Source organism: Bombus huntii, chromosome 1 (assembly GCF_024542735.1).
Source record: "Bombus huntii isolate Logan2020A chromosome 1, iyBomHunt1.1, whole genome shotgun sequence".
Classification (NCBI taxonomy): domain Eukaryota; kingdom Metazoa; phylum Arthropoda; class Insecta; order Hymenoptera; family Apidae; genus Bombus; species Bombus huntii.
Window position 1 is genome coordinate 8,527,210 of NC_066238.1, and position 23,540 is coordinate 8,550,749.

The 23,540-nt window shown below is 44.8% G+C and overlaps 1 protein-coding gene across 5 annotated transcripts in view; it reads left to right on the plus strand.

Moving 5' to 3' along the window:
* Positions 1-23,540, plus strand: part of LOC126867785 (TSC22 domain family protein 1) — a 203,165-nt gene that overhangs the window by 169,225 nt on the left and 10,400 nt on the right. For all 5 annotated transcript variants that reach the window (XM_050622738.1, XM_050622718.1, XM_050622728.1 and 2 more), the window contains 3 exons: positions 716-1,001; positions 20,760-20,862; positions 21,773-21,795. In XM_050622738.1, the coding sequence (XP_050478695.1) occupies positions 776-1,001; positions 20,760-20,862; positions 21,773-21,795 (352 nt within the window). In that variant the 5' untranslated portion in view covers positions 716-775. The remainder of the gene's footprint in view (positions 1-715; positions 1,002-20,759; positions 20,863-21,772; positions 21,796-23,540) is intronic.

A 23,540-nucleotide genomic window follows, 5' to 3' on the forward strand; every position in this document is an offset into this window, starting at 1 on the left:
ACGATGAGAATATTTCCAAAGGTGCATCGTCACCATTCCTTTGTGCACTGCCCCAATTACAAGAAACACTCCTAAGGACGCGACTCATCAATCCCAGTTATTCGGTCGACGATGAACGTACGTCACGCTTTGTCACTGTTTACCGAGGTTTATCCGTCGCGTAAAACTCGGAACTTGGAAGCGATGAGACGAAGGGAGAAAGATTTGTTTGCGACCGCCCGCACCGTTTCAACTGTTTGTCGTAGGAGTTAGGACGACCGAGCGTTCCCCACAAAGTGCCGCTCTTTCTCTCTCTCTCTCTTTCTCTCTTCGTCTGGTCGGTTCAGAAAACGAAACGACCAGCCGAACGGTATACTTTTTAGTCACTATTTGCGCCGGTGATTCACGAAACACGAGCGGAAGAGGATCATCAGTCTGTTCACTGCAATCTCTCGCTGCTTTCCTGGACAGATGTAGGTATCCTTCCAATTGGGAAGCGTAATGTTTCCACGCTGCTTCCATTAACCGTATTTATCCGGAACTTCTTGTCCATTTCAACCTGTTAAAAGAAAGTCGTTCTTTGGTATCTACACCATCCTTTACTCGACAATTTCCTGAACGTTTAAAGGAGGATCCAACGTATACTCGAAGGATTCGTTTCACTGTAAAGAAATAATAGTCTTTTTTAAACGTCTCAACCAAAATCCATTGTTTAATGGGGATGTTCACGTTGCAGGTGACGGTCGTCAGTACGAGCACACCAAGCACCAACACGGTTCATCCCAGCGTAAACGACATGGACTGGTTTGCCGGTGTGGCCGAGGAGGAACTGCTGTACTACACGGGCGTCGGCAACGACGTCGATTCTCTTTGGGCTGTGATCGGGAGCTTCGTACCACCGCCGCCTAGACCACCTTATTTACCCGAGGAGGGTGTTACCACCGACGGACTTACCACTTGTGATTTGTGTTCGTGGGCGTGGAGGAACAACAGGCATTCCTTTTCTCTCGACGGCACTCTCGGTAAGTGCCACCGGCACAATCTTATTTCCACCCTTCACGCGCTCCATTCCAACGATACTGATATTCCAGATATTCGTGGGTAATCGTTCAAACACGCGACGAATCGTTTATTCGATCAAATTTATAGATTTTTCTTCGGTTCCAATTAAGATCCTTTGTCTGAGTGTTTTGCTTTGACGACGCGTTTCTGGAAGATGATGTTTTCAGTGTCCCTTTCGGAATGCCTTCCTCTTGTCGGCTCTTCAACCGGGCCTCTCTTGAAAAGGGTTAGGAAAGTATTATAGTGGTAACATCAAGGGCTACGTGTTATTCCTTCTGTACATACTCTACCGTATTTTTGGCGTATTTGCCGAGTAAACAGCTTTTCTAGAGGATGCTTCAAGCCAAGTTTCTATCGAAAAACAAGGTCTCTCCTAAAGTATCCTCTGAGTCCAGTGACCAGTACGACTCTCGACATTCGCGTAATTAAAGGATTTCTGAGAAAAATCAGACTAGATGAATTTTTGCGGACGTTTATTACGAGATGTAACGATGCACACCGACTAAGAAAACGACGGGCATTATCGGACGTGCGGTTCCATCCTGAGGTCTCTCTTGCTCGTTTTTTACATAAGAAAATAGAAGCGACTTCATTACGAGAAGATACTCGAAATCGATGGTCAGGCAGCTGTCGATACAGTCGCAGTACACATTGGAAATTAGATTATTAAGATTTAATGTTAGGTAATAGAACGTTAGAATGTGTATATCTCTAAAGCAAACTATTAAATAACATTTACCGCTTGTTTCCGATAGAATCAATGAAACGAACGATCGATCTGCTTGTACATTTGAGGAAAAGAAGGAAGAGGAGTAGTCTTTTAATGTACGTGTAACGCTACGTAGAACATTAACGTCTCGTATACCTGGAAGGCGTTCGCGATGTCATAATCGATAGGACGGAATTGGTTAAAAGGTAAAAAAGGAACGAGCACGCAAGGTGTACGTCTTCCAGCGTATGGGGTCCTCGGGGTGAAAGGTCGACCGTTGGGTGCACCATGGGAGGCCCGGCGTGCGTTCGTGCCTGTAAAACTTCACTCCACCGCTCTCTCGCACGCTCCCTCTCCACATGTCCCTCATTCGACTCGCGCTAATTCTCGTGACGGACAAATTAAGACGGATAATTCAAGAGCTCGCCCTCGCTTTAGCCCGACCTCCACATCCGGCTGAGACGTTTCGACCAATCGGAGGTCCGATACGACCACTCCTGTGACTCTCCCTTCAGCGATCGTATTCACGATCTATTTTTCTCTCCTCGTTCTTCGACTTAGTTGACACGGTGGTAATCGTAGAGATTCGTATCAAAAGACTACGAAACGAAACAATAAAAAGAAATAGAAAAAAGTATTTCCAGACTGCCAGGTTCTGAGATGCGAACATTTGAATCTGTCAAATTCGATATGGACGATTTCAAGGATGGTTATAAGAATTCAAGGTTGGTTACGCGGAATTGAATAATAAAAGACAAGATTGCATATAACTGAACAACGTAAAAACAAAACCGCATCGATCGGTGCTTAAACACTCGATGTAGAAACGGTTTCGATTGAAAAGGTTCTTTGGACGGAGGCCGTGCTGTACATTCGGTCGGAGGAATTCGTCCAATCAGAAAGCCAGCTCTACCCTGAAGGACCTTGGTTCGCACGTACGCGAACCAAAGTGTACATACATACATACGTAAGTCTGTTCGTATCGTGGCAGGGTGCCCCACCTCTGTTCGAGGCCTGTTCGGCGCAACCGCCCTCCTCCTTGTTTCAGCCCCTGCGGGCCCCATCGTTCCAGGCACGCATTATCGCCATTACCATGAATTCCAGCAGTTATTACGCCTCTGTTGTACCGCCACGAAAATGGCGGCCCGGTGCATCCTACCGTGCAACGAGGACGCGCTCCGTTCGGCCCCATCCCCGTTTCGCTCGGGCGCCTGTGCTCCCGGCATGTCGTTCCACCGCTTACGCCAGCCGACAATTAGCTTGGAGAATGGTGGCTTCGTTTTCTCGCCGCGTTTCGTCGCCCGCTTCATTTTAAAGCGAAGATTTATTCCTCCTTCTGTCGACGTAGCGGCCGCCTGACGAACCACTGGCGAACGGCTCGGGCGCTCGTAAATCCAACGAAAGGTCGCGCGAGGACGGTCGAGCGAAACGCAAGGTCCGAGATACCATGGAAATTGAAACTCGCACGCCACAGTCGAAAGACGAGCGCGACCCGTTCAAGTGATGGATGACTCGTAATAAGCCGTGCGGTCGATTTTAATGCCGTTATTAAAGAGATAAATCAACTAAAGATCGAGGCGCTTCGTAGACCGATGAGATTGCGGCCGATCCGCGGTCGGGCGTTGTTGTCTTGTCCGAAACCGATGCAATTACCCTGCGAAAAACGCTAAGATAAATAGGAGGGAGGGAATGGGGGAAGATAAAGAGAGAGGAGACCTCGAGATGGGGGGATGTTTAAGGCAGCCTCGCGATGGGGTAATCATCGCGTCACTTCGCATCTTGCGCGACGTAATAATTACGAGATCGCGCCTCCGACTCGAGAGTCGGTGGTACGAGTGCGCGAACTGGTCGTCGTGGCATGAAGCGGCGCGAAGGAGAAGACGGGATACAACGGGCGGACGAACGAAACGCAAGGGACAGAGAGAACTTAATTCGAGCTCTCGAGTTTCTTTCGAGACCGGCTCTCGCGTGGACGCGCGATTCCTCGTGACTTCGGGACCACTCGTTCCTTAGCACGACAACGTTGCTAAGCATCTTTTTGAACGTGCTGTTTGATCGCGAACATTTCTCCACTCGAGTTTTTCGAGAACCGATTTTTAAACGAGACGTTGCATTCCTCTTTGTACCCCTGAAGTATGAAACGCATATTTCTTAGAATTAGATGCGGGATATATGTATAATATAGTGCTTACCCGAAGACTGGGTAAATTACCACGTCGAAAGTTGACAGCAGCAATCGAGACGCATCGCAAGATACGAGTGTATAACGGTCGATGAAAAAGGATCAGCCGGAGGCGACGCGTTTCCATCAGCGATCGCCGCTCGATTTTAACCGATCGTCCATCGACAGTGGATCGTTCGAGTAAAATGAGGGTGCACCCAACGGAGTGCCGACAACCGCAAAGAAACACGCTAACGCGACGGTTGAAGCGTCGTGGCAGCATCTCGAATGGGAAGTCGAAATCGCCGCGTGAAGCTCCGTTTTAAACGCAATGGATCGTGGCTCGCTTGATTGTGAGCTAATCACGCGATGCCGCACGAAATGATCGCAGACCGTCAATTAGAACGAGAAGCCGCACGCTGATTGTAATAGCACACGTCGAACAGCCTCCTTCGAGCGTGTAAAACCGTGAGACAACTTCATCCCTCTCGCAGCGAATGTCATTTATCGTCCGTGGTCTGGTTTAATCGGTTGCTTGTTAGGATATCCTTGCGTTTCGCAAAAGCATGCTCGTCCTCGCCTGAGTCATCCTTTTAATTCGCGTTACGCGCCCCCGGCTACGTATATTCGTATTGGGCCGATGTTATCTCTCGTTGCGTACTTATATACTGGACCCAGGCTACATAACGAGGTCTCTTTTTCTCTTTGCCCGGTCCAGTAACAGCCCCTCTGCTCTGACCGGGAGCGTTCTTGTCGTAGCGTTGTTCGTTGTGCTTCTTTCTCCTCTGCGAGCGGCGCATCGTCACACCTTTGGTAACCAGGATAACGCCTCGAGATTTTGGTGCCTCGAAGTTGGGGTACAGAAAACTGGGACTGCTTTCGTGAAATTCACTTGGTTTCTTCCCGGAAAATTCGAAGATTTTCGTAATTAAAAATCGCAGTGTCTTTAATTATCATCCATTTTTTTGTTTCCATGATCCGTTTCTTAAAAAATTAAAGAGTTTCGCGTTGATATGTCGTAATTATCAAACTTTTTCGTGCTGCGATCTGCTTCTCCCAAAAAAGTGAAATATCAGAGACTTTCTCTTTGCATAGAAAAAATCCTTTATCTTCAACGACCACAAGTATAAGGTAATCCCTGTACAACGAGTTCACTTTTACGTAAGGGGTCGGCAACGATAAATCGTGCGGGAAGAGAAGCTGGGAGTACCCCGTTTAATTGAGCCGGGCATCTAATCGAGGAATCCATTGGTCATCGGTGTCGTTTTCTCCCCGTAGCCACGATGTCGCATGTTTCGGTTCGCAGAAAAAAGGAGAAACAGGCTGGTTCGCGCCCGTAAAGTGCGAGCTGCAGAAGGATGCAAACGAGAGCGAACCAGGTCCCTTTCGTGCGACCGAAAATTTTTCGACGGCTCCTCCTGGTGCCCGGCACTTTTATATGCTCTCTCCCGAGCCGCGTACTTTTAATCTTAGAGGCAATCTCGCCCACGTAGATTTATTGGCAGCGGTTTCTTGCGCGCTGCAGGGCTACCGTACACTTGTGTGCTCCCCTTTGATTGCGTGCACCCCGATTCGTTACGCGTGCTCGCATTTATCGGCCGCTTACGGTTAATCCGCGCGTCCTGCCGAGGAATTGTTCTCAGCTCCACTCCAATGTATGGCAGAAATAAACCAATTTGACGTTTTAAATAAAACAAAACGGATACAGGACGCTTTTGGATTCTGGAGTGGGCGAATCTTGCCGATTCTTTGGTAGCGTATGATGGAAATGAACGAAGTTCGTGTACTGGTTGATATTCCAACTCGACTTGGGACCTTAAAAAATTGACGATAGGATTTTCAACAAGCGTGAGACGAAAAATTCACACGCAGGCATTTTCTATTAGTTTCAAATGCTATATGTATATGTAACATAGCAATACGTCAAAGAAATACGTTTCTAGATCATTTTCAGTTATCGCGCCAAACCTGCGCGTTCGAAGCTCGCGAAAAATCCTATCATCAGATATTCAAATTTCCGTGGTTACAATTTCCTTGATAGTTCGGAGAATTTTTAATTGCCTTTTATGAAAGCCATTAGTTAACAGCACTCAAGTCCATAATCTTGATAGGTCTCGACAAATGAGCTTCTCACAAGAACAGCCAATAACTCAAATGAAGCTACATGGCGCGATGGCATGATTCACGCGGCAATGCGAACTCGTCGTTCCATGATCCTGATGAAAAATGCTAAGCGGCCGCCTCGAGCAGATGGCGCAAAGGAAAAAAAGAAGTTGTGAAATTGTATTTGCATGGCAAATTGAAAGCGGATAACAGGCGTAACAGCGCTGATCGTCGAACGATTAATTAACCGCGTCGTGCGTTAATGATATGCAAACAAACGGCACTCGGATACGTTCGAGCGAATCATTAATCCGCGGAGAAGTTGTCGGTGCAACGATGAATTTAGGGTTATATACGAAAGGCGCACATGTGGCACGTGCATTACCGCCACGAAAGACCAATTTATCGACTCATCCTCGATTGATCGAGTCAGCGATTGTCGCGGAACGATATATTACGCGAAGTTTACTTTGAAACGAAGCGTGTAAATCATAACCGAAGAGGTGTTGCTACAAATTAAGGTATACAATAGCTGTAACACCATAATTACCGTATTCGAGTAGCGTGGCGATCATTAAACACAGGAAGACAGTTGTGTTTGTCGTCAAGATGCTCGTAACTTCTTAACAATGACAATCGATACAATCAACAAGAACCGAGCAACGAGTCGAGGCTAATGATCTCGTTGATATTGAGAACTACGTGCTTCGTGAAAACTTACATGGGTTTTGTAACCTTGAGACTGAGTGGAATTACCTTTATCACAGACACGTAATGAGTTACAGATTATTCTAAGACATCCAGTCGTCTTCCCAGACACTTGTCGTCCTTATAAATACCTTCAAAGCTGGTCGCAGGTGCCTTCTCAGGCTATCGTCTCGTTCACGATAATAGCGCACTGCGTTTGCTATCCGACGTTCTCACGTGGGTCGCGCTTAACGAGTTTTCTGTTAGCTTACAACTATCAGAATGATAGTTGCAAAGCGGTTCGAATCTCGTATGTAAATTTTACTGGACTTTCAAGTTTCGTAGAAACAAGACGCATTCGGTAATCATTCTCGAATTCCATTAAAATTTACGCGAGCAATAAGTAGCGCTCAACCAATAACGAGCCAAAAAGTCGTTGCCCTTCGGCTTAATTTCATTCGTCGAATGATCGTTTCTCGAAGACAACATTATTTCTACGCTTTCCTCCTAATCGCAGGTGTATCGTTGGTTGTCACTGACTCGACCCATTCCCTGGACCGATAACAGAACGCGGTGTATACTTAAAAGTTCTCACGAGGATCGCACTTAACAAGCTTTCTTTCTGCTCGTAGCGTAAAGAACGGTCATATTGATACACCGAGCTACGCGATTCTGCTTGCGGTATTCAGGTAATTAAGATTACAAGTCGCGTCGATTACCTGGAGACAGGCTATCGCGTGTTTTCCAACGGCTGAACACAGTCGTCTTGATGCCTCTTATCTTCGCCACTTACCGAACTATGCCGAACTTAGGCGTCTTATCTCGGAAACACGGCCCATCCACCGTGTTCCGGAAACATCCGCGTTCTACGCTCTCTCCTTCTTCCTCTCGCAACCTTTTTTTTCACCATGGTGACACGCGCACAGCCACGCACACGCGTGTGTGTACACAGATACGTTGTTCGTTTAGGAATTCTTGTCGTTGGAAGGATAGCTGAGAAGTAGCCTCCGTTATTTATCCCTCGTTTTTTCGCTTATCTTGTTTCACGCGACGGGCGCGCTCACAAGGAGAAGAAAGAGTTGTTAACAGCCGGCGTATATCGCTACATTAGAACCGATAGAAATACCACCGCGTCCGTGGCAAATCAACAAACCATGGCTTGCCAACTCAACTCGGTTCCTCCGAATGGTAATAATTTCTTTCTCTACATATTTCTTTCTCGTTTGTACCTAACGGTCCACACCGCTGTTGATTAGCACAATCCATCGAAGGGTGTCTATTCGTTATCTTTATTGACACGTGAATTTTCTACTTACTTTCTGTTCCAGAATAATGGCAAGGTGGTAAATTGATCTATTGGAGTTGATCGAGCTTCGATTCGATTCTTGATAAAATCGTTTTCTTCCTATCGAATACTCTAAATGGCTGCAATTTTCGATATTACATGTGAGATCGATCTGACTCGATTGGTTTTACGACTTATACAACTTTTTTTCAAGAAGAATCACCAGAGTGTATTCACAAGCGAAACAAAACGAATTCCTTTTACTCCCTCAACCGATCTCAAGTTCTGACGTTTTCAAGATCAGTCGAGCGACTCAAAGACTGAAACATGACTGGCATTCAGAAAAAAAAAAAAAAACAGGTTCAAACGACATAGACACCGCAGCAATAGAGCCATCAAGTCATAATTACCGTACGAGTCGTTGAAGCGACTACAAGCGGCCGTGTTCCCAAAGAACGATAATGCCCGCTTTGTTTTCCTTCTGGCTTCTTTCCCTGCGACCATTACCGATTACGCTCAAGCGTTCTCAAACGGGAAGAAGTGTACCTCTGTCTACGTCGAGTCGAGGAAGGACGAGGAAAACCTATCCACTCGATTCTATTCTTACACTTTTACACGACGCAAGTACGAGAACTTGACATTGACGTGTGCCAAGTGCTGGTTCCCTCGTCGGTTCGCGTACGGTTGACGTAGAGTATGAATGATTCCGTTAACTGGACGTTGCCTCGCGTAGCCTCAGGATTATTTCTCAGGAAACGTTGAAGGGTGCATCGAGCGAAAGCTGCTTCCTTGAGAATTTTCGACTCGCTTCGATTCGTTGAAATCGGATGTTAGAGTGAGTCTACGGTTCAGACACTAAGCAATTGATGTTGTTGAAAACATTATGCTCGACTCGACGTGTAACTGCCTCGTATTTTTATTTGTAAATAGTATCCTTGATTGGAGAGACTGGTATAGCGAGCGGTATATCAAGATTGATGCGTACTCCGAGAGCCGATTTTACGCACCTAATCGAACCGTGCAATCTGTAGTGCCGTGGTCGATAACCCATCGTGCGAAGGTGACAACCGAGATACGATTGACATCGCGTTGAATCGGAAAGATCGGACGATAAACGCGCCACTTCGCGATTTTACGTTCTCTACTCGTTTCTTCCGACGACGCTGAGTCTCTTTAATCTTCTCGTTACTCTGATGACTGCTTGAAAAGTAACTTTAATGATCCTACGTAAATCCTATGGCAGAATGAACGGACATTTTTCCGCAAATACAACCCTGACGTTTTACAATGACATAGGTAATTTATTAACTTGGACGAGCAAAATCCTTTTCCCAGCAATTGAAATTTTTAATCATTGAGAATTTTACTTGGGATCTGTAAACCAAAATCGAATGATTTAAGCTCAAAATTATACCGCAGTAAATCACAGTAATTCTTCTAAATGCAGAATAACAAGAACGGACAGAACGATACGTTCCATCTCATTTCTGACCCACCCAGCGTTGACTGTCAATTCGACTGTCTTTCTGGCCACACCTTTACGGACAGATAGACAGGAGCGGCGCGTATGGAAGCAGCGACGGACCTGGTGAACTTTAGATGGGATGACGGATAAATCGGAAGAGCGATCATTCACCTGGTGATGGATCTGTTCTCGGCTGTTCCTTTATTCCCTCTCCCTGGTCTCTGGTCCTGTCTTGAACGCAACCATCGCGTACACCTTACAACATATTTTCAATCGCGATCTACGATCCGGCGTTGTACGGCTTTATCTCGATTATAGTTCCGAGATGGCAATTGAGTCGGGCATGAATGCAGTATAATTCCATCGTCGCTTCTCCGGACGGATAATGACCGCGTTACGATACAGTAATGACACGATTGCCGCGCCATTAATACGTACGTTGATTGTAGATTAATATGACGTAATGGAACATCCAGTTACTTAGTTCCTGTGCCTCGAGGACAAAGCACGATCGTGGAATTTTTCATTTCCTATCTTACTTTCGTAAATCTCCAACGGTACCATAAATCTTACGAGCAAGAAGTTATAGTCTTTCCAGCGACGCCTGGAAACCTATTAGCCTAATAAGGTGACGGTATAAAATTGAAGAAAAACCAAGCAGATTACGGTAAAACAAATGGTCAGGATCAAGGAAAAAGAGCCTTTGAATGTACCTCATATCTCAGTGATACGACAGATGCCGGATAAATGAAGAATCCGGTTTCCTTTTCCTTAAAAATATCCAAAGGAATCCAGGAATAACCTCGTGATCGTGTAACTAACAAAACAATGATTGGATCGTTGCCAAACGTTGGTCTCGTTCTTCATCGAGTCATCTGTCATGGCGCCTGCACCACGGCGTCGATTAACTCGTTATAGTCGTTAACTAAATTATATAGAAAGCTCTCGTGTCTGGCTGAAAATACATCGTTTAGTCGTTCTCTGGGTAGCAATCGAAGTAACGAGATGATTTACGCGTCGTTAACGTGGCTCGGTGCCGCAGATCGTTTTAGGAAAGGGAGTCGAAACGATTAACGGTGAAAGTCTCATGCGTAAATTACGACGTGTCTCGGGGAAGTGTGCCTGCCTCGATAGCGTCGAGGTCCAGATAGCGTGAGGATCTTTGACTTCTAATTTCATCGAAATACCTGCCAACTCGCCTGCATTGTTGAAAATATTATCGAAAACCGTGGTAACGGCGCTATAAACACGAAGGTTAATGGCCATGCCTGGAGCCGAATATTCTCATTTTGGTGATTAACTTCGACTAAGATGGTAATTAATTTTCGTTTCTTCTGGGAAATAATTCCAGCAGTCCCTTTTACACGTCCGCTATATATTATCAATGATATTGTTAGGGTAAAAGAGTAAATCGAATATAAATAAGCAAACCAGGAATGTAAACAAATTGAATCTAAAGGTGTAGATAAAGAAGCTGATAATACATTCTCATTTAAAGCTTCGTAACGATATTATTAGTAAGTATTAAAAGTGTCGGGACAGGATACCCTTTGAGCAAAAAGGTTATTTTATAAATATCGTAAAACGAGCAACAGATTAAAAATGATGTTGTCGAGACACAACGGAAAATAAACCGATAGACCTACAATTTCGTCGATCGTCGAGAAACTAACGTCGTAAATTCTAAAGAACATTCGTCAGTCATTTTCGGTACACGATCTGTTTACACGAGCATTTAGGAACTGAGCACAGGGCTTAAATATCTTTTGACAACCGAATAGCCGGATGCGCGACGCAGGGTGCAAAGGAGAAGTCCCTGATGACCCTCTGGACATTCTTGTGCTGGCCCATGGCTCTCGAAAGCTCGTAAAGGGGAGAGTAAAGGTGATTTGCTGTCGAGCTACGTTCACCCTCGAAACCATCGTCGTATATCTCGTTCCTCTTTAATCGTCCGTGTCTATCTAGAAAAATTTGATCGTAAATAAAGAATGAATTAAATTTTATACTGGCAGTGCGAAAGCAAAATTGCCGGTCGTCGAAACCAATTAACTTCTACGGATCTTCGAATCGTCTGACGTAATTGCACTTCGTTCATTATTCGTTTAATTGATACCACCAGGAAAGGAAAAAGAAAGAACGATAGCAACGAAGGCGAAACGAATTCTCGTTTCTCGAAATTTAAACCTTTTACCGCTAAAAGGAAATACGCGTCATCGATTAATAACTCCAACCAAAGAATTCTTGAAACAGGCACAGTTTTATGAATCGACCGTTCGAGGAAAAAACAGTAATCCCATCGCTATTAAGACATTAAGATCCTCTGCGGTCCGCTTAATTGCTTAGGCATACTTGCGGTTTCCCTGATTTATTCCGCACGACTATTTTCAGATGGTAGCGAGTCGGATGAGGATAAAGTCGTGAATATATAATGAATTGGACGAAGCCGCGAGTATATTGAGTCATCAGGTAGTCGAGATGGCCTATCGAACGACGCTCTTAAAATCCTCGATCGCGCGTCTTTTATTTACGACCGACCAACCGACTAATTTCTTGAATAATCGCGCGAATTTTAGTGTCACCTTTTAAGGCGACGCTCTCTACAATGTTGTAACGATGACCAAGCATCCTCGTTAACGGCGTATCCTGGCTACTTTCCTCGAAAGTGCACGCTGTTAACCAAGACCAGTGATCATCGATATCACTGGAAAAGAAAACACCACAAAGAGTCGATTTTACCATGAGACGAAACGAAAGTAACGAGATATACGCTGAAGATCGTCGACCGTGCTCACGCCGTCTCAAGACAGGGATCGTTACCTTTTCAAAAAAGATCGATCAGGCTGAAAGGACTCGAGAAAATCGATTGGTTCGCTCGAGCAGAGGTAACGTTTTCTGAAACCGCGGCGCGGCCGTGAAGCAAAAAGACCCGGAATTCCGATCGGTTCATAGACCGTACTGAAAAGAGACCGTGTTACGAACCGAAAAACAACCGATGAAATATACTTAAGAGCGCGTAATTGTCGGCCTCTCCCTTTCTCTGGTCGACAGCCGCGGTGTATGCAAGCTCGCTGGCCCGGGCACTTACAAAGCACGCGATTAACAGTAAAAACGAGCAAACCGAATGGCGCGGAAAAGTAACAAATAGCACGGGTACAACCAGAGCGAACGAACAGAGAAAAGACAAAAGAAATAGAGAGTAGAAAAGAGTAGCAGACAATAGAAAAAGAATAGAGAAACGAGAGTAGAATCGAAGGCGGAGAGCATCGCGAGAAGAAGATCGCGAACGGTATATACCTGAGGCTAAGGGAAGTACAGACTCGAACAGACCGAATAGAGATAAGAGCGGTGTGTCGGGGTGAAAGGAGGCCAACAGCGGCAGTAGGGATGATGATCGTTGATTTCGCCCGCGGTGCCAAAAACCGAAGCCGATTAAAATTGCCGCGGTGGCGGGCGACGCGACGGCTCAATTATCACCAAGCAAGCAGCCAGACCTGTGGCGCACACGAGCGTTTAAACGTGCGCGCGACTGCAAAACGACAAAACCAGAGGAAGCCAAGGCCCTGGAGCGATCAGCGGCGCCTGACTCCTCGGATAAATTATTGTTGTTAATGACATATTTATTGATGGTACGCCGGTGGATAGGTACCGGGAAGCAGCGGCATATCGGTCGGTATAATTTGCTGATTCGAGGGAAGCTCAGACCTTTGCCGACTTCCCTCTTCTCCGTCGTCCGCCTGTGCTTCTCTCGTGGACCACTTCTCTGTGTTCCACTTGCTCGTTTTCTCGCTGGATCTCGTTGTTCCTTTTCTTTATGTTCTTCGTGTATCTCTTTTTCATCCGGTAGACTTGTCGCTCGTATCGCTCTTGCTGGGTCCTTTGAGGGTGATTAAGCGAACCGGAGGCGCCCAGGGCGTCTAGAAAATCGCGGATCGAGAGGCACGCTGAGGGTAATTGTCGTTTCATGATCGTTGTTTGTAAGATGAAACGCGATTAAGGGAATCACGATAGAGCGGTGTTTTTTAACGAGGGGATGGAGTCGAAGAGTCCGAAGGACAATTTTAGCACCAGCAACGCATGGAAAAAAGTACTTCGTCTCCTCTTACTTTCTATTTCTGTCCGTGACAAACTAATCTTACGCTATTTATACGTCTTCAAAAAGTTTTCAAAATATCCATCGTGCGTTTACATCGCCTGACTGAATAGTATGCGCGAGAGGGATATTCTCACCGGGGAGACGAGGTCTTCACGAACGTTCTCCTTTTACGTCGCGAAATCTCATCGCGCGACTCGGAGGAGAGAGAGCTCGAGCCTTCTCGCGGAACGTTATCAGGACACACGAATCGTTCCTTAATGATGATTAATGAGCAGCGTACGCGAACACGCGGACAAGCAACAGTTGCGTAACTCCTCTCGGTAATTAGCCGACGGAGTCGTAATTCAACGATCGCGGCTCGTGGAAGCAGGCTGGCCTTTGAGCGGCGTTCGGTGCTTAATTATTTTGTCACTAACTGAATACCCGACTACTAGAGGGTCTACTCGCGCGACATCGTCCAGCCGCGTAATCAGCGACAATGCGCCACGGCAATGAATGGGAGTCTTTTTTTTTTTCTTGCCACGGCCCGCTGACAACATGATAAACGCTCGTAATTAAACGTCGTGTGAAATATGGAAGACGAAAGCAAATCCTCTCCGAGTCTCAGGTAAACGGAGAAGAGGAGAGAGTCCGTATTAAAGCGGAAGCGAGTGAATAGCGTGCAATCATCGGCAACCGCGAGGTTCGAACTCGCTACGAGAAAATTGACGAAACAAAATGGTAATCCGATTGAATGAACTTACAGCACGAGGAATACGATCGCCGTCATCGTTTTAGCGAAATTGTTATGAGTATTGAATAGTTATGAAATGAAATTGTTATCGATAAATTCCATGATCGGATCAATCGATTCGTTCTCGGTTTACTTCCGACCTTATTACAGATTACAAGTTACAGTTACAAATTTATAAAGGTAATAAAGGTAAATACTATCGACCGCAGGGTTCAAGGAAGCGATTTCATTCAAGATTGGCCACGCTGATTGAGTTCTCGTTAATGGCACGAGGGACGCCCTAAAATGGTTATTTTATTTTTTATACATTTTACAAACAATGCTTGTTCCACGAATTTTACATTCCTCGCGGTAATTACTATGATCAGTCGTTGGTATTTAGACGATTACGACCTATAGAATTTCTTGTTAAAACTATTACATCCACATTCGATGATGTGTAATTATTACTGTTGCAAGGAGTGCCGTTTTTAGAAAAAGGACGAAAGTAATATTAAAAGAAGAGTCTCGTACAATAATCATTCGCAAAAGGTCTGACGACATGGGTTTCTAGCGGTGGGAAAAATCTCGACGCGTGTCAACCAAAAAAGAAGTTACGGTAAATTTCTAATTATCATAGCGCGGACCGAGGACATCGTTTTTTTCGCACGGACCAAAGGTTTAATTTTTGCCGCGCGAAAGACGTCCGTGAAACGAAGGATGTTCTCGAAGAGAGATAATGACAAGTTGCTATAATTAGGCGTATTAAGTCTCGTAGTAATTTTGCATGAATGGGTCGGAGAAAATATTCGTATTCGAAATTAGCGTGGCAGCTGTCCACGGCTCGCTCTTACCTCCTTATGAGCGAAGAAAGCACTCTGGTAGGTTGTTTATTAATAATAAACCTAAGTCGATGAGAAGGACTCTGTAATATACTACCACGATCTGCAAAATGAAAAAATGAAGAGAGAAACTCGATGAACCAACCTTGAAAGCACATATTGGATAATCCATAAAAAGCACCCTGGATATAGGCTGTCAAAGAGTCGATACGTATCGAGACGACACCGATGATTAATGTTTCGACGATACTTGGCTAAAGTTCGAATCTGATCTCTCACGTGCGTACGAAGCGGGGGCAAGCGTGATTCGACTCGAAATTAATAGGTTTGCGTAATAGATTTCGAAACACCTTTCGCCAGTTTTCTATTTAACGATTTACCGGATGATGGTGCGTTACAAGCAGAAAGTAAAGGGGCAAGGCGTTGCGACCGAATCACAACGGTCTCGTGTAATCTTCAGGTGTTTACGGACAACGCCGCAATTACTGATTTACATAATGACTGTACAAACTGTGGAACGCTCGTATGGTAGGTTCGTTAAGCGGTGGCGTTGAGACGACGGATGATTGAATTTTTTCGCGTCTCGTGAAAATTTTCAATTAAAATCTCAAAGCGAGTAAGTTGCGAAACGGTAATGACACGTTTGACGGCGAGCCGTGTCAAGAGAGAAGGGTCGAAAAGCCATCTTATCCGACGAGATGTTTATTCACTGACGCAACATTTCTATTATAGATACAAAAAATGCATTGAGATTAGAACGATACGAAGACGAATGAGTGAACTCGAAAGAAATACAGAATTTAGATTTTACTTTTAACGAATATAATATACCTAAAATACTTACTTTTTAGTTCTAACGTGATATTAAAATCAAAAAATCTTGTAATCTTTGTCTCTTATCTCTTAAGTAATTTATCGCAGTAACTGCAAGTTAAGCGAAGAGATAGCGGGACTATCAATAACGTGATGGGCTCGGTTCTCGGTGGTGGTCGTGTATCACGGCTCGTTCTTTCAGCTTTTTCACACCTGTTCTCAGACTCGTCCCGCGAAACGGACGATATTCGCATAAATCGTGCAGCGCATAAGCGCGAACTCGTTGCGTGTCGGGCTCGAGTGTCGCCAGTGGCAGGCAACACGTGTAAAATCGAACCGGAGAATGCGTGTACCGGCGGCGTTCACGTCCTCGTGCATGTCGACCCCCCACGGATGCTTACAAATCAAAAATTAGATTCTACCCGGACCACGAAACGCCGTGCACAGCCGAGAGAGGGTCAAGAAAGAGAGAAGCGAGAAAAAACTCATTTATACGCGGGCCCGATAAATGACGGGCCGAAACCCGACTACCTGTCGAACCTCGTAATTCGACCTGGAGGCCGAGCACACGAGAAAAATGTCCTCGTGAAGTGGGAATTTTTCAGGTTACCAACGACAAGCGTAAATCATACCAGTTGTCCGTCTGCATTCCTCGCATCTTTCACATGTTAGCAGAGTATGTGCATTTCAAAAACTCTTCGAGCAACTTGTACACGTTGCATTGTTGATCGAATTACTCGGAGAATGCGTAGGCGGAAAAAAGTATTCGAAGATATACGAAATGAACTATCAGCGAAATTTAAATGTGGAAACGTATGAAACGACTGACCAGAATGTTCGGTCGAGATATAATATAGGAAGAATATCGAATTTATTAACCGGAGAAACTCGTCGGGTCTACGCTGAACTCGTTCCAGTAGGTTATGGTGAAAATATGGCCAAGCGGAACGAGTCCATCCGGTAGTTTTGTTATCGGCTCGTTTGAATAAATACGATCCTCCTGCGCGTGGCCGCGGTAACGTTCTGCATGCAAAAGACGGCGCATTGTTGCGAATATAGTGCCATTTTTACGGTTTCCGAAGTACCTTTTTTTTTAGTCCCCTGTCTTGTGTGTAGAGTATAAATTGCAACTTGGTGGAAGTTAATGTCGCAATACGCAACGGACCGGCATGTTTAGCAGCAGTGCGTAGGATACCATATGTTTAAGCGTGTTTAAAAAATTTTCCAATTTATAAAGAGAATAAAAAAGTTGTTTGATTTCAAAAAGTATTTTACCGACAATATAAAAATAAATGAAGATAATGAAAACAGGTGAACGAAGAGTGAAGTGTAGAGGAAAGTATAGCAATTAAAGGAGGATCGATCGATGGAATATCGTGCATGAACGAGGTTTAAACCTCCATTCGGTCGATGAATGGTAACTCCTCTAACGAGATTAAACGATCCTGGAATATCGAGGCAGAGATCCTGCGTCGTTTCAATGTTTGCCGTAGTTAATGGCCAATTGCCGGCGCAGCCGAAGATCGAACGATGGGACGATCTCGCGTTAAAATAAATACGATCGTACGATCGAGCGGCGAGACAAATATCACGGCAGAAGTTGCTGTTTATTACAACTGAGGAAATGAGTCTGCCATTTTGAGGTTTTACTTCGATCGTAAAATTTTTAAATCGATTTAGTAAGGAGATACCGATAATAGTCAAAGTTAATAGTTAAAAAGAAGAACATGCTCTCGCCTGTAAATCGATTTTAAAAAATGAGATGATCATACAATTATGATTATTCGTAATGAGAATTTTCTCGTCAAACTTCTTCAAAAAACTATTTTAGTGGACCAAACTCTCTTTCGAATATGCAACGAGGAAGACGATGATTCGTCGTAGTTGTAGCGATGAATAGGTAACAATATACAAGATCAGGTGGTCGCTGGGACCCAAAAGTTCGATGGTCGAATGGGTTCGTACGGTTGACGCGAAATCGACAGGCGTACAAAGGGTCGAACACCGACAGAAAACGTGTCCCTTTTTGTACGCTTGATTCGTTTTTGACAGGGAATCCGAGATGAGGGACGTTCCCAAATCGAAAATGATTTTTTTCCCTTGTTTCCCTCGTTTTTTCTTTCCTTTGATTTATTTTATCTCATGGTACGAAACAACATTGTAACCGGACGCATAGCGACACTGTTTGCACGCCCGAAGTTAACCCGAATCATCCTAGGTGACCAAGCTCCGTTGTAGATGATTGATAACTCCGTTGTAAGCCGTTATCAGCCGTAGCGTGCACGTGGTTATGTTCATGTCAAAAACGTGACACTGATAGACGGGCTGCCCTCGTCTTCTCTTCGTCTTCCATACTGGCTGACTCGTTCGTTTTTCGTCTCTCGATGCGCTTCCATGCGACCTGTTAATTCAAACTTACACGCTCGCGTGTTAACCTCCACTTCTTTTTTTCGTACGGTTCGACGTTCTTTCTCTGGCATCCCCCTGTCTGATTTCACACCGTTATCTTGTGAACAGACAGCCACGTAGCCGAAATTAATTTGTATTAAAAATGTCGTCCGCCGGAGATTCTTTATCAGTTAAGTTAAACGTTCCGAATAATCAAAAACTCGAGCGTGTCTCGAGTTAATAGATTCAACGCGTCGCGGTGACTTCTATGATTGATCGCTATTCGGGCGAGCAGAATGCGCGCAATTCATCAAACTCGTCTCCAAGTCATCCTGCGGGAGTACGTCGAAGGAAACGAGGTCGAGACTCGGACAAAGGGTAGAAACTGTTAGCGAACAGTTCCCAAACAGCGACGTGAATGAAGCATGATTCTAAACGTTGCTCGGTCGGTCGACAATCACGAACGAGTGGATCTCTAGCGGTGATTTCTCAGGGTCGAGCATCAACAGCGGATTACAAACGCCCCTCTTTTCCTCTCGAACGAACCCTTTCGTGTTCCCTCTGTCGCGAACAATCGGTACACCGATGAGTTCAAACACGCGTGCGTTTCTGCACGACGCGACAAATACAATAAACAGGGTACAATAACAGGCTTTCAGCAGCGATATCGTTTTGCTACTCAGGCTTTCAATACGCGTTTGATGCAACGAGACGTACGTAAGAGCTCGATCCAATTATATCTTTTATTTTCTTCAAAGTTGCAACATTTTCTACAAAGTTGGCACATTCTATTTAATGTAAATGTATTAACAACATATTCGATAACGCGAGAGTTACGATTCTTGAACCTCTCAAGATCCGTAAAAAGTCTCCCAAGGCTAAACAGCCAACGCAATTTGCTGTACGCTAAAAGATCCAAAGACCAGACGAGACAGTTGATTTTTCTTATCATACAGCTACCGCGCGTAAAAAATCTGCTACTTAAATCGTTCTGGCTTACTAATCGACCATATACGTATAGAATATTGCCACAAGAAATGAAGACGTCCTGGAACACATCCTGTATGTAAATAAATAAAACTCGATCGTTTTTAATAACCAGTCGGATAACGTCGCCGATTATCGCAAATAAGGATTCTCCTCGTCATGTAAAGGAGACGAGTCAAAGTAAATTTCGCTTCTTTTCCTTTTCTCCCCGTCGTCACCAATCCCTCGGGTCTCTTCTTAACTAAATTATATCTTTTCGCCTATTTACGATCGCGCGGGCAATAAAGCTGGCTGCGCGACTCGTTCCGTGGAAAATGCTGCCGATTAAGCCCCTAAACTGGGAATCAAGCAGAAACGTTTCATTAAAGGATTAAGATATCTGGAGGAATCGGCTCAAGTTGACTGCTAATGAGCGCGTCGAACAGAATAATCGCCGCATCGTAGCTTCTTATTCGACGACCGGTTAAAACGGACAGTCCCAACTGCGCGAGCTGTGAGAATTGCGCTCTGAAAACTGGTTAAATGGCTGTGACTTCTTTGACTCAGAAGTGGTTCGTGGAAAACTGTTCGAAACGAGTCGCGAAAAGGAACGTTCTATACATCTACAGAACTGGTAAGCTATTTCATCGCGACACGCATACTCGATTACGACCTGCTTGATCTCCGCCGCTTTCAGTGTACTTTAAACGTGGCTGCAGTTCCTAGATTACGTCCACGTCGTGCGATAATTTCGCGTCTCGTTACTCGGGAGGATCGAGCTTCCAGTAGCGCGGACTGGAAAGCGAGCAAGACTTACACGTTAGTAGGTGTGCTACAGAAATAACAGCGAAACTCGCGTAATAAAGCCCTGCGGATGTCCCGCTGAGCGGAAATCGGACGCGGCAAGCGCGACCGCCAACCAATTATGGATCTTCTCGCGCGGCCGCGAACGTAACACGCGAGCCACCGTCAGCTAATTTATTTGGAACCGTCCACCCTGGGGAATTTGCCGCTCCAAAAGGGCTATGAAAACATTCTTCGACTGCTTGTTCGATCGGGTTTACCAGATACCGTGGCATGGGCACGCGAAACTTCTCGCACTGGTTAAATACTTGGCTCGCCATTAATGGCAAGAAGATTACGAGCAACTTTCCACGGGTTGTGATTTCGTTGATAAGAAAAGAAATAAACGAAAGGAAGATAGGTTTAAAGAAGCACGGATAATGGTGACACTTGCGCAGTTGCGGGTAAAAACGAGAAAGGTCGGATAGAAGCGGAACGGAACCGAATATCGTTTTAAGGCTTTTGTTCTGGAATAGAGTCATCGATGGAACTGTTGGTCTCGGTAAAATACCTTTTTACACCGTCGTTTGACGTTTCAGCGTCGCCGCAAAGAAGCGATAGCAGATCGTTACGGTTGGATGGCGCGACAGAATCAGTTCCGAGTGTTTACAACGGCGGTCGTCTAATCGTTGGTTTTCGCTCTTTTTACAGAAGCTCCTGGAGAACTCGGATGGGTGCTGACTCTAGTGATAGTGTCCTTAGTATCGGCTGGCATCGGGGCTGTGGTCATGGTGACTCTTCTTCACTGTCGAAGGTCAGTACTATTATACGATGAAATACACGGAAATACTCTCATTAAGCGGGACGGTAGATCGCGAAGAGATGGTTGCACGCGAGCGTGAACTTTCAACCGCGGTTCCGGCGGATTCAATCAGGATACGATAGAGGCAGAATTTATCCGGTCGATCGTGGAATTTCGAATTGAAATATGAGAACGTAAACACCTGCGTGCTCGGTTTCCGTGAGATTGCTTTCGAAATCCATACAAAGAAGAAGAAGGAGGAACGAGACGAGTCTCTCGATACGGATCGACGATCAGGTAGATTCGCGAAACGATCGCGGTTTAGCTCGGGCTTCGAACGAATCCAGTTGGCCGATCGATTCCCCTTAAATTACCACCTACCCGCAATGCATCAAAATCGAGAGAAGCGAGCCGTAATAAGGAGGGTGAACCGGTTACTAACTAGATCGGTCGTCGATTTGAATCCGAGTTGAACAACAACGAGACAAAAAAGAAAACCGGGAAGGAAATCGGTGAGAAAAAGGGAAGTGCTGCAAACCGAGAGACAATCCTAACTGCGTGTCGGCACCTTCGTTCCAGCATGACGAGAAGTCGAGACAGCTTTATAGAGACCCATTTCTTGCAACAGTCGAGACAAAGACTTCCATCCTATGCGAATTTTTCTTAATTCCATCACGCCGTGTCTTTAATTGCTTTCCACTGAACATAACATTTAACGGCCTTTATACTGTTTGTTACTTCTTTTACTTTTAGCCTTTGGATCATACAGGTTGCCTTTATTATTATTAAGCACGCTAACTCAAAGGAAAATCGGGAATGTTATGCTTTCTTTCGACTTACACCATTATTAATGAAACTTGACGAGTCCTAAGTTAAGTAGATTATTCGCACTAATAGGAGAATTCTTTTCTCTCTGTTACAGATTGAAAAGCGCTGGTGGCAGAGGTAAGGAAATTTTCAAGAATTATTATAAAATTTGAACTCTTATTTAAGATCTCTAACAAGATTATGTACAAATCTTTCATCGAGTTTGACATATTCATAGTTTTAGTATAATCACGTATACGTACAGTTATGGAATACGTTCGTTGTCAATGAAAAATGTTCTACTTCTAAAGCAAAAGTATTAACTAAACTCAGACCTACCTTCGTTCAATAGCGCGGCTTAGTATTTATGCTTCAGGTATAGAAAATTAGTATAATAGACATACCAAATGACCTTAATTATAGTTATGATTATGACCAGCTCTGATGGGTCACATTCAAACCGACTCGCAGTTATTCCAATCCTGAGCAGGATATCAATTCAAACTTCCACCCATTCTCAACCACCATCCCCGTCGTTAAAATATGATATCCTGCTAATAATTCCATTCTATTCCTTTGTACGAACACTCTTTTTGAAACCTTACCTATCTGTATTCAAGAAACCTTGCCACGTGTAACGCGATCGACAATAAGGACTGAAGGTCCTCCAAGAAAAAAACGTATAGTTGCTCACGAAAGTATTCGAGAAACCTTTTACGAATATATTATACGTGTGTTATATCATTATCACTTGTAATTATCACTTGTGAGTACGATCATCATGACGTACGATAGCTGTTCGAATATTTTCGTACGCCACTGTGAAAGTAAAAAGGAAGAAGAGAATTGTATAAGGAGGATATTCTTAAGAATCTCCGAATTCTGAAGGAACAAATTAGTTCGACTCCTCCGAGAAACACGAGCAATCTCTAAATCTATCACTATCCCGAGTTTCCTCCATTCAAAGTTCACAGACGTACTTACATCCGGATGTTTGATCCGTCGAAGGAAAGACACACAGACCTCACAGTCGCGTGAGACGTATGACGTGGATTGGTGCAAACGAGAAGCATAGTAGTGCCGTGGCGTCGAGTGTCAGAACCGATTGGAGTTTAATTAGTTCGCATAATGAAGGTCGGCTTACGGCGGTATATTCAGCTTGTGCTACCGATGCACTCATGCTACTGCTGCTACTGCGCACACGTAAAGGATAGCTCAGCTCAACGACGGATGGGCGACATAAAGGACAGTGAAACGCGTCTAATTAACTTTCTGATTTAAAATCACCCGCGGCACGATACGATCAACGAACGAGCCGGCTACGAGCCGACCCGGGGTAGCTGGGAAGGATGAACGGAGATGAGAACCGGGGCAAATAGAAGGAGAAAGGGCAGGTTACTACCGACCGAGGGATACAAGGGTCACCCGAATTAATTATCCGACACTCGTTTTACTGAACCTCCTTGGACTCCGTCGTCGTTCTTCACCGATCCACGATTTGCTTCTTAAGTGCCCTTCACACCGGCACGTCGTGATCACTCGGGGGCAGTGTAACGCTGTCTGCCAGTGGCGCCAAAGGCGTCTACCGTGGAGAAATTGATTAGCCCTTTCCGAGATAATGATTCCCGCCCCGATACTCAAATCGAATGCATCGTGTGCGATTAACATTTAGACGAGTAATTAATCGAAAGGTTTGACTTCGGCTAATTAAACAGAAATAGAAGAGCTGTTTAAAGAGGTAAGTAACAATGAGATCGCGGTAATAACGGAATGCCAAACATATTCTGCAAAAGAGAGCGAGTTACATGAAAAAAAAAAAAAAAAACGAATGCCGAATTCCGAAGAGCATAGAGGTCGTAAAACGTTTAAGACTCTCATTACGA